The sequence below is a fragment of the Pagrus major genome, chromosome 4 (assembly GCF_040436345.1).
Source record: "Pagrus major chromosome 4, Pma_NU_1.0".
Classification (NCBI taxonomy): domain Eukaryota; kingdom Metazoa; phylum Chordata; class Actinopteri; order Spariformes; family Sparidae; genus Pagrus; species Pagrus major.
The window spans coordinates 11133385-11145729 of NC_133218.1; the positions used below are offsets into that span (position 1 = coordinate 11133385).

A 12345-nucleotide genomic window follows, 5' to 3' on the forward strand; every position below is an offset into this window, starting at 1 on the left:
CCAAAGTGTTAATACTGACTTCAGCTGGTCAGTTGAATACTGCAGCAGGTATTGAGATTCATGGCTGCTGAAACATTGTTGTTCCCAGTCCCAGTTCTCAAGACAACAAGCAAATGACTGCTCCAGTTTTCTGCATGAAGATGTTATCTCTTCTTTGGAAGTCTCCGTTTAATCTATCCCCTAATGAGCATGCACATAAGAAATGGCTGATTATTCCATGATCTGTGTAAAAAAGTTATAATTCCTCACCTGTTGACAGTGCTAACACACTCATTGTGCATGTTTAAATGGAAATGACAACCTGATACATGCCAGATTCAAATTTCAGACAGGTGGGCCAGTGGCAAAGATTTACAGTGACAACATCTCTTGTTGCCAAAGCAAACCCAAGACCTATGCTTGGTGCCAGCTCTTCCCAGACATTTGACGGATTATATCTGTAACTACACGATTACAGATGATTGGGAAATCAAGCCTTCTCAATATATATATATATATATATGTGCAGTAGGGTCAAAAAGTCTGCGACCACTAGTCAGCATACCTCTATTTTCCATGATAATATCTGCATAACAATTTGAGTAAAATCTATGAAAAATGTCCATGATTTCCAGAATATCTTAGTATTTGGTATGTCTCCCTTCTGCTTTAATGACAGCATGCGTTTGAGCTGGCAGACTCCACAAGTTTGTGTAAAACCTGCTGACTGATGATGTTCTCCCAGCATGATATGACAGTGTTCCACTGTGATGTCATGGAATGTTTGGCTTTCTCAGTCTTCAAGTGCCCCCATAAATGTTCAATGCAGTTGAGGTCAGGTGACCTCAGGTGACAGTCAACAGCATGTCAAGTTAGTTTATAAAGCACCATTTAAACACAAGGCAATTCAAAGTGCGTAACAGAGACATGGCCATGCATTGTAACAAGACATTAACATTTTCATAATTTTTTTATAAAATTTCAAACTGCATTGAAAACACAATAAAAACAAAAAGCAAGCAAACAAAAGTTACAGATTAAAAAGACATTATGAATCTAACTTATTGGAAATCCACAGTAAAGAGTAAGGTTTAAGTGTTAAATAGATGCTTCATAATGTACAAGTAGATCAGAGATGTATTGAGGCCCGAGACCATTTAGTGCTTTATAAGTCAGTAATAGGATTTTCAATCTATGCTTTGACACAGCATAGCATTCTGGACAAGCTACAGCTATATGATGGAGTTTCTATTAAAGACCTGTGAGCACACCATTGCAGTGGTCTAGCCTGCTGAAAATAAATGCATACACAAGTTTTTCTGTGTATCGTCTGGACAGAAATCCTTTAATTCTTACTATGTTTTTTAAGGTGGTAGGAGGCTGACTTTGTTATTTACTATATGTGGTCATCAAAATTCAGGTCTGAGTCAAAACCTACAACAAGATTTCTGTCTTGATTTGCAGATTTTAGTGGCATGGATTCAAGGTGAGCTCTGTCTTTTAATCTTTCCTGTTTGGGGCCAAAAACAGAAGTTTTGGTTTTCTCTATGTTCAGCTGTAGAAAAATTCTGGCTCATCCACTCACTGAATTTTTCGATGCACTCATTCAGCAAATGGGGATTAATTAATTTAATCCTGTGGCTCATCACGTGATGCACTGCGGCCCCAAAAGATGTTCCCATAAACTAACATTGCGAAAGATGGGTCTGTAAAATGTTGGATACATTTTTTGAGTGTCACAGCCCCAAGAAATTAATTGTTTCATTGTCATAACTGGAGCCTTTTGGTCCAATAACATTTGGAAAGTCCTGAAAAGCCGCACGATTAGATTATTTAATCCAAATTCAAGGTAGCCAAACGCTAAACTGGAAGTTAGCCAGCTTGGTCGGTGGAAGTCTCACACTTCAATTCACTTCCAGGCATGTTATATCTGCAGATGACAATAAACAATCAGAGAGCTAGTTACATCGGCTGATTTGCATTGTTTTACCTCGTTTTACCAGCTCAGGGACCAAAGTGTCACAGAAAGGCTATGTGGAGAGGTTAAATGAATAAGCAAATGGAATAGCTAATAGGAAAAGGAAAAGCAGTGGGTAAATGGAAATGCAGATAGAAAAGAAAATCTGTATTTTTAATTAAATTTGTGAATCCAGCTATGTATTTACTTTTTAAACTGCATTTTCAAATAGATTTTTAAATTCCATTATTTATTCATGAATTCATATTAATATTTTATTTGCAAATTCTATTTATAATTCCTCTTTTTATTGCTCATTAAAATATCAAATTACTTTGTAATTTAGTCTATTTATTAATAGAGTCATACTTTAATTTGTAAACTAATTTATTAATGCTTATTTATTGTACAATTAATTTAATGCGTTATTACTATTTCTGTAACACTTGTGACCCTCCATACTTTGCATCCATATTTTTCAGGCACTTCATCCCTGCATGCTGAGGAGTGCAGGGATGAAGCATATGTCTGGTGAGAGGAAAAACCGCTGTAACCTGAGAGTGAATCTCTCAGTGTATGAACAACGGTGACTAAACCAAAGTGTTGCATAAACCTACAAGTTTATATTTAAGCGGTCTTGGCGAAATAGCCTACAGCTCATAAAGATCTCAAGGAGATTTATTTGGCTTTATTAAAAAGTGTAGCCTTAAACTTTGTAATGTTTAAGTGAAATTATCTTTTCACATTGACGACCGCGGATGTCAGAGGGTAAAGTAAAGGCAGATTTACTCAAACAGAATAAATATTTGGTCCACAAAAATCACACAGCAATCATGTAGGCTCATGATAATAATATAAACAGCAACAACAACTGAGCGTCTCGGTGTGAGCATAGCATACTCAGCAGGATTGTGTATTCGCAAATGCTTGTGAAAAACTGGCAGTGCTAGAGTCCTTTGCCGGTACCATATGTTTGCAGAGATGGCAAATTGCTTCAGGTAGGTCCTTTGGCTTGCCAGTTGCATCCGGTTTAAAACCAAAAACATCCCAAATCTGGTAATTTTGTCTTCTTTTTTTGCAACTAGCTCTTCCATAACTGCATTTGCTGAAAATGCATGCAGTGCAGTGGGCCAGAGAATTCCCCATCCACTGTACATGCTGGCGCACACCTGCGCAAATATATTGGCAATCGCCGATTAATGGGCTTTTTAACATATCGCCCAACCGTAGTGCATTATTATTATCTATATTAATAATCTCAGAGAAAAGGAACTGCCTCGCCCTTTTTATTTCTTAGTCGTAGAAGTTAAATCTCTCTTTATAGATGCCATGAACCTTGAGTTGGAGCCTTTCTACATCCCCTTTTTTGAGCTGTAACCAGTGTGGCATTCCTCCATTCCTACTTACCACAAACAAGTTTGATCTGTTATTGATTCATGGAATCAATAACATTTGCAACATTGGAACTGAAACTGTTAACAAGATTTTTAACAAGCTGGAGGCAGATTTGTGAGAGGGTGTAAAACCATGAGCAAATATTGTAAGGGTGTTTTTGTTAATAGTTGATTTCTGATCACCTCACTCCAATTCTACCGTTCTCACCAAAGATGGTCTTTGTAAAAAAAGACAGGGATGATCAGAAAGGGAAACATCTGTTACCATAACTTCAGAAATGTGTCGACCTTTGCAAGATTACAAGATCTAGAATATGTCCCTTATTATGTGTTGGATCTGTCACATGCTGGGAAAGTCCAAAGTTGTCCAGGATTTACAAAGTTCTTTAGCATTGCCATTGGCATTGTCAATATGAAAAGTAAAGTCACCCCGAAGAATGGGGTGGTACTTCTTACTCCTTAGTCAAGGTGGAGTCAATTCTGTGCAGGTGTCCAGAGGAGGCAAACAGCCCCAGAGTTCAATCGTCCCACCACCATGTTTCACTGTGGGTTTGAAACACTGTGGTATCATTCTCTCTCTCCTGTCCGTCTCCTTACATACACCCTTCTGTTACTGCCATAAATCTCTAACTTTGATTCATCAGTAAATATGAAGCTTTTCCAGTCATCCACTGTGAAATTCTGGTATTTCTTAGCCTACTTCAAGTGTTTGGCCTTGCCTACAACTGATCCGGTTTCAGTAAAGCATTTTAGAGTAACACCTTTTAACAAGCCACAATTTGATGCTGAGAAAGCCCCTCTTTGCTTAGAATAACAATTTGACTTCTATACTGGGTTAGGGTTAGGAGTCAAACTTGTAATGCCAGTCATGTTACATCACATCAGGTATTTCAATCCCCAGAGCTAAAACAATCATTTTCTTCCTGCTTCATAAAAAATGGCCACATATCCCATAAAACTGCATTGCTTTTTATCCTATTTCTATTTCTAAATCTATGCTTTTCCTCACTGGCACCTATCATCCTCAACATATTACAAAATTGGTTGTTTGTAATGCTCATGTAGTTTGACTTCCAAAATAACCCACATGTCCATTACAAAAGTAATTCAGTGTTTCTGACCTCACTATATTTCGGTAACCTCAACAACTCTGGTAAGGTTAGAGAAAGATTGTGGTCATGGTTGAAAGAAGCTAATGTTAACTGTTGGTCGGGATTACAGGATGTGACTGTGCACACACTTTGTATGCCCAACCATCTACCCCGACATTCTTCCTAAGAGGTTTTGCGGCAGTATTCCAGCATTTACTTCTGATCCCCAAATTCCACTAGATCCGTGTTTGGTCCGGGTCCGATCCACCGCGGCAGAGGATCCGATAGGTTTCACTCTAGTCTATGTGTGTACTTCCACTGGCTCTGCTGTGTTGCGTATCTGCTCCATTGCAGCTCCAGCAGTCCAGACCCTTCCGCTGCAGACAGGCAAGGCTTCTATTTCTGTGGGATGCCGGAGCACAGCGCATCAATTCAGCTATGTGGAATATCTGAATATCTTGCATCGTATCGCAATGTATCGTGATATAATCATATAATCATGACCCATGTATCGTGATGTGTTTCGTATTGTGAAGTCCTTGCCAATACCCAGCCCTAGTGTGATGATTCAAGTATTCCCTTCTATTTAATTTTTTTACATTTGCATGTAAAAAGGGGAAAATCACAATCAAGTTAAATTTAGCAAACTTTTTATTTTGAACCAGACAGCTGCACTCATAAGCTTTTACCAAATGAAAATTAATGAAGGCATGGTAGGCCTTCCTACTGTGGCCTAGATCTCAAATCTTGAAATACTCTCTTATATACTCTTAATTGCATTAATTAAAAATACTCTCACACAGTTTTTAATTACACGTGACTAATGAAATGAAATGCTCTCAGTTATGTTTAACATTGTTGATAATAAAAATGATTATTACTCTCCCCGCTTTCTCTGCAAAAAATGTGCGACCAGGCAAATCATACTTTGGGTCAAGTGTCTTAATGAAACCTTTGGGTCCTGACTGTTCCACAACACTAACTGGGGCTGTGTCTTTGGTGATGCGTTTTATTGCGGCCATGATCTCTTTTCTTATTTGGCTTTTTTTGTCGTATGGGATTGATTTGGCAAACGAAGAAGCCAGAGTCATTTGCTTCCGGGCTGGTTCCTTTGACATTTTCATTGGTGTGTGGACATGCAGAGTTTGAGACATTCTTTGTTTTGTAGTGGATGGCATTTCAGGTGGTGAAACAAATTTATGGTACTGCTACCTTTTGTGCCAATGGTTTTGTGGCATATTTTTCAGATAACCGTATTTTGGTCAACATCTTCCTTGCGAAATCCAAACCACTGCCAGATGATCGATCCTGTGCTGTTTTTCTTCGGAACCCAGTTGTCCATCTCCATCTTCAATTACCGTCTCTGAACACTCCCTAACTCGCTTGGACTCTTCACCTTTTTTTGCTCTCTCCATCTCATCCCTTAGTTCCTGATACAAAAACACAAGTGCGCGATGGAGAGTTTTCTGGATGGGCAGGGGGAGTGTGTTGTCTGCTGTGAGAGGGCATTAGGAGAGAAACTCCAAAGCGAATTACATGCTGATGGAACATTCATGTGACAATTTGAACTCGATGTATGCAATATAGTCATTTAATATATCTCATGTGGAACAAGCCTCGATATATCGCATACACCGATCAGCCACAACATTAAAATCACTGACAGGTGACGTGAATAACATTGATCATCTCATCACAATGTGATGTTCTGCTGGGAAACCTTGGGTGCTGGCATTCATGTGAATGCCACTTGACACGCACCGCCCATCCAAACACTGTTGTGGACCAAGTACACCCCTTGTAACAACAACACTACCCGATGGCAGTGGCCCCCCAGCAGGACAATGAGCCCTGACACACCGCAAACACTGCTCAGGAACAGCTCGAGGAACACAATAAAGGGCCCAAGGTGTTGACCGGGCCTCCAAATTCCCCAGATCCCAATCTGATCGAGCATCTGTAAGACGTGCTGGAGCAGGTCTGATCCATGAAGGCCCCACCCCCCAACATACAGGACCCAGAGGATCCACTATAAAACGCCCTGGTGCCAGACACCACAGGACATCCTCAGAGGTCTTAAGTCCATGTGTTGACAGGTCAGAGCTGTTTTGGCTGCACAAGGGGAACCTTCACAATATTAGGCAGGTGGTCATTATGTTATGCCTCATCGGTGTATGTTTGATATATTGCCCACCCCTAGCTTTTGCTTCATCCACGTCTCTAAAATTCTTTCTGTGCTGTAAAGCAACCCAGCCACTGGCCCCCACTGTGATGTAGTATACAGGCCAGTGAGGGCTGTAAATACTGCATATTCAGCTACAGTCTCAAGTACAGAAACCAGCTTTATCAAAGCTACTAGGTTTTTTTCAAAATCCACTCATGTCACTGTGAAAGATATGTTAAATTTTTGTAATAGTAGCGATACTAATGCTTGGTCATGTGTTAGTAAGCCTGAGAGGGAGCTTGTCTCCATACACTATACAACAGCACAGCAGCAGTGACAAGGACTGCAGTTCAGAGGAAATCGAGCCTTCAGTCTGTCAACAGATTTTAAAGTTACACCTAACAGCGAGTCAAGACATGTATGAAAGTGGTATTTTTATTCGATCAACATTCTATCCTTGAGATTTTCATGTAGCCTATTACTATTACCCTGTTTTTGAGAGAGAGAGAGAGAGAACAAAGAGAAGAGACAGGAATTATAGATTCAGAATTCATATGCTAATTATGACAAAAATTTCAATCAAATGTCTGACAGGATAAAATGTTGAATAGTGGTGGTGATATGACCTAAAATCAATTCTTAATACAGATGACAGTATTTTATTACATTATTAACTAAACTTAAAGGGACACTTCACTCAAACATTATTCTATTTCTTTTCACTTTATTGGCAGTGTAAGGGAACATATCTTAAGAAAGAAAAAAATATTTTAAAACAAAATGTATTTGTATCATGGTTTTAAACAGGAAAAAAAATAGGTATAGGCCTGCATGTCATCTGGGAGGAGTCGGCTGCCAGATAATGTAGGTTAATTAGAAATGGAATTATACATGTAATTATAGTGATAACCTCCTTTATTAACATAACACTTTATATTTAATTCCTTCAAAGTTTTCAGTAAATATATGATATGTGTCTGGACAGATATGACTGTAAACTGCAACTTGACTGGTTATTCTAGTTAAACATGAAAACATTAGGTAATGCAAGAGTTATGTCTTGCAGTTACCACAAACACAAAGAGGTGAGGCACATTAAACTGTTATAAGCTGAGGTGAATTAATGATCTCCATCAGAGTTGTTGGAAATGGACTCTCTCTGGGATTCAGATAATTAACTGTGTGTTTTCAGCGTACTGCTGGATGTGATTTCTTCTTTGGTTGGAGCTCATTTGTGCTCCCAGGAGGATATTAACTATTGCCTCATAAATCTTCTCTTCAATAATACTCTCCAGCCTTAGCTTCAATTGTACAGTAATGACATTACACATATCACCTTACATCTCAATCACTGCACTAAATTAACATGCTCATATACTTTTATAGAGGGACAGCTTGTAATACAACTCAACAGCTGAGCTAGCAAGGCATTCATCAGTAACCATGGTGACAGCTGTGTCCTGTGGTGGGTACAGTGGTACACAGCTTACTGTACTGTAGGTATCTTACTTCAACATGCAGTAAACACTTCATACATACCGTGAAGTGTTTACTGTAATAACGTTAAGTCTGTGAGGGGGCTGGAGATAAAAGGTGCTACGAGATTGGAATTAAGAGCCCAGTTGTTTCCATGGAGTTTAACTAAGTGACCTGACCTTACAACTCATCTCAATCATTTTTCTGAAAGGTTCTTATCTGTATTGATATTAGGAGTTTATGCAGTATATGAGGAGAGGTTGCTGCTTTACATGGTATAACAGACATGCTTTGAAGTAAGATGTTCTTATGACCTGGTAAATTCTGCTAGTATTCATGTCAAATCAACAACTGAAGATCCTCAAAGTAAATGCTAAGAAAAACAACTGACTTTGCCTGTCTAACCCTGTAGATTATAACAAACCAATGAAAGTGATATTAAAATGTGTGTGCAGTCCCCTTAAACAGGCAGGAGTGGAAATGAGTTGTAAAAAGTAATTTATCATCATTATTTCTCGGGACATAAATAACTCGGGATCTCAGGAAAACAAAGTTTTTTATCTGGAGATCTCTACAAAATTATCTCATTATATTGGGAAAATAACAGTTGTTATCGCATGATAATGACATAAATAACTTGTGATCTCAAGAAAACCCGTTAGATAGCTGTGTTGTCTTTGAAGCAAAAAAAATTACACGGAGAATCACTTATCCTGCTTTAATTCAGATTCTTATCTATTGAAAGCACATTTTGATCAGTTTTTGCTTTGGAATCAAAATTGTGACACCCCTGACCTCAGGGGATACGTACATTTCAAAAGTTGCTGAATAACACCACTAACACTGTTATACCATTTTTTCCTTCATCAGCATATTAAGAAAATGTTCCTAATTGGTTTTATTGTTAACATTATTAATTTGTTGAAAATAATTAATGAATATATAATTACATACCTCCTGGTCAGTATGTTTTTCACCACTGGCAGCCATGGTAAAACTAATATAACAAAAGCAAATGCCTTTGAAGATAATAATTGTAATTATTATTAGTGGTAGTAGAAGTAGTATTACTATGTTACTAGTATTACTTTGTTTTACATTGTCATAGCCATAAAGCTTCACCAATGGATTGATTGCTGAAAAGGCCTGCAGGGCACAGGCCCAGAGGGGTTAAAAAATCTTGTTGGAAAATCACAAAGCACATAAAAGTGTCATGATTCTGATAGTTGTGTTGTAGTATTTAGTATAATATCATCTCAGAGCACTGTGAGTGATGTGCATCTGGTGTGGCAGGAAGCTTTGGACAGGCATCAGAAAGCCTCTTTTCATCTCCAGTGTCAAACAATTTAGATGCAATTTGAACATGCAGCTTCACCTCCACAATGTCACTGAAAGAGACAAAAAACATCTCCAGATGACTTGTTTGTAGTCGTTTTGTGTCTTTCTGTTTATGCTGTCCACTTTCAGTCTCGGGGTCTTGCAGTGTAGTATGGAGTGTGGGATTTATCTCATAATTTGTGCATACTGTAGCTGTGCCCTTGACATATGTAGCCTTTCCTCTTCCTTTTCTTCTTCTTCTCCTACTTCTTCTTCTTCACTATAACATCCATTCAAAATATCAATAGAAAAAATGTCTTAGTAAGAGGATTTTTGTACGGCAGTCAGTAAAATGGGCTTTAAATTAGGCATGGCCATGCTATCTTTAAGATAATAAACCAGATTGCTAATGCCAACTCTATATCTCTGATCGCCTACCAGGTACTCCTCCCCTGGCTTGTGAGCACTCAGGCAGCCTGCAGCAGGAGGGGCCTGACACGATGAGGAGGAACGACAACTACCTGCCAGTTCCTGGTGAAGACAAGAACCTGGATGGGGACTTCAACAGCACAGCTAGGAGCAAAGAGTCCATAGTAAGACACTACATCTCTGCTATTATTCCATTACTGCTGGGTTATGGCGGGTGGTGTAACACAATGACTGAGGGGAAATTTTAGCCAAAGCATATACACATTTTATAGATAGATTGATAATAGTCAAAAGCAAACTCTGTGTAGAAAGAAAGGGACGGCAGTAGGAGCGCTGCAACAGCATCAATGTTCCGCGGACAAACACGCCTGTGAGCCACAGCTGCAAAGCAGCCGTAGTGCACTACTCATGTACTTATGTGTCTCAGCTGTAACAAATAAGTAGAGTTGAGCATGATCAGCATAGCAATGATAAAACCCACAACCAAACGGATGGGTTAGGTACCCTAAGGGAAGCAATAACAAAACAGGTCAGAGAATTGACACATTAAAGGTGTTAATTCTTTAATGACAAATTAAAGGAGCTGCAGCTACACTTATAGTACCACAGCACAATCAGTAACACGTGAAACAGGGCACATGGGCAGACACAGCTCCAGTGTGTTTCAAATTAAATCCAATTTGCTGGATGCCCACACCAAGGAGTTAGTGAGTTGTGCGATAGGGGTTGACACTAGAAATAAATGCTGATAATGGACTCCAAAACAAAGAAAACATGAGTTGTGTCTAGATGGTGTAGATAAATAGAAAACCTCCTGTCAGTAAAAATGTAACATGGGAGTTGGGGGGAAATATCTCTGTGTTGCAGTGTCTTGTGGCTATGAAAGGTGACAATCCAAGAGCACGGGGGTACTGACTCACTGTTAACACTCAGTGTAGGCATGAATAGGTGCCCAGTGATAGTCACTTTGACAGACACATTCATGCCCATTTAAGACAGTTCCTGTGTGGGTACCTGTGTTGTAGCTGAGCTAGCGTATCTTCTACAAGAGGCCTTCCTGCTGTGTGTTTGGGCATGTCAGAACATAGTCTTAACCCTCCTCTTTATTGTGCTTTAGTTAGTGAAGCTGTAAATATGGCAGAGTTATGACCATGTGTTGTGTTTACTGCCACTGAAGAGGAAAGTATCTTTTGTTCATGTAAAAGGGCAACCCGCTTCCAGTGTCTGAAGGCTTGTTAATGCGAGTGGATACATCACTGTTATGAGGCTAAATTAACTTGGGTCTAGAGGTCTCTCCATCATGGTTCAGAGTCACAGTTTTGCAAGATAAATAAAGTCTAATCTATCAATGCATACTGTAAATTACATGTACATATGTATTTACCTTTTCATGTTTGCATTTCATTAGTTCAGCCTCTCAGTTCAGTGGATGGTAAAGTTCCTATCATGAGAAATAAATTCACCTCCCTGCTTGGACTTGTAGTCTTGTAAGAAATACTTAGGATCCATGGGAGACTGCTTAGAAGAATTTTAATTTAAATCTATTGTCTGTAAGGGAAAAGTATTCATTAATATGTTGTTGACACACACTGTACACACAGTCAATGTGCTGATATAACATTTACACACAACAGTTTATGTACCTGCTTACACAGCAATGTGTCGAACAATAAAAATCTAATGATTTCCTGAAGAGGTCTCCCACTGACAGCAATTGTATCTTCGAGTCCATTGCATCAATTTTGTTCCCTGCTGACAAGGGATTTGTTGTGTTATGAGGACTAACATATGGTCAGGAGGACATACATGTAGGCCAACATGCAGGCTCTACTCACGCCACCCCTGGGTTGTGATTCTGTTTTATGTTATGCTATGCTATGCTGCTGGAAGTAAGTGATTCTAAACATGCTCTGGTGATTGTATTGTGAGTAGTTATGTACTGCATGCGAGATATCTGTTTTATGGAAATGTTGTCCATACACATTGCCAACAGCGGGGACTACTCAAATTAATTTAGTGCACAAATCATTTCAAATAACCAACCAACAACTTTTGTTAATTCAATGTTAACTGTACTTAAACAACTTAAACTTAAGGCCTTTACGCAGCAGGGATAAACAGGTAAATATTAAACAGGATGAAAATGTGTAATACTAGTCTGCAAATATTCACATCAAAACTATGCACACCAGCTGCAATGTCAATATGCGAATTTGTGGCAAGGGTATATTATTATAAACGGTACTTACCGCAGACCAAGCAGGACAGGGACTGTGAAAAAAGTGGTGCCAGCTCGCAGAGCTCCAAGAGGGCCATAGGGGCATCGGGGGTCATACTGCAGCACTGACTGGCTCGCTGACAGATAAAGTGAGGCTGTTGTGTCGCGTGATGTAAAGATTCGAGTCTCGCCTCTTTCTACCGCAACATGTGTGCGGTACTCAGCAAAAATAGACCTGTAGACAGTCATGTGGGCAAAATACCAGCATGTCACTACAGTTTAAATTTTTTTTAAATTTATATATATATATATATATATTA

At 39.1% G+C, this 12345-nt stretch overlaps 1 protein-coding gene across 1 annotated transcript in view; it reads left to right on the forward strand.

Moving 5' to 3' along the window:
• Positions 1 to 9878: 9878 nt before the first annotated feature.
• The window catches only part of ano1a (anoctamin 1, calcium activated chloride channel a), a 65532-nt gene continuing 63065 nt past the window's right edge, over positions 9879 to 12345 (forward strand). Inside the window, exon 1 of the mRNA XM_073464614.1 lies at positions 9879 to 9971. Within this exon, the coding sequence (XP_073320715.1) occupies positions 9879 to 9971 (93 nt within the window). The remainder of the gene's footprint in view (positions 9972 to 12345) is intronic.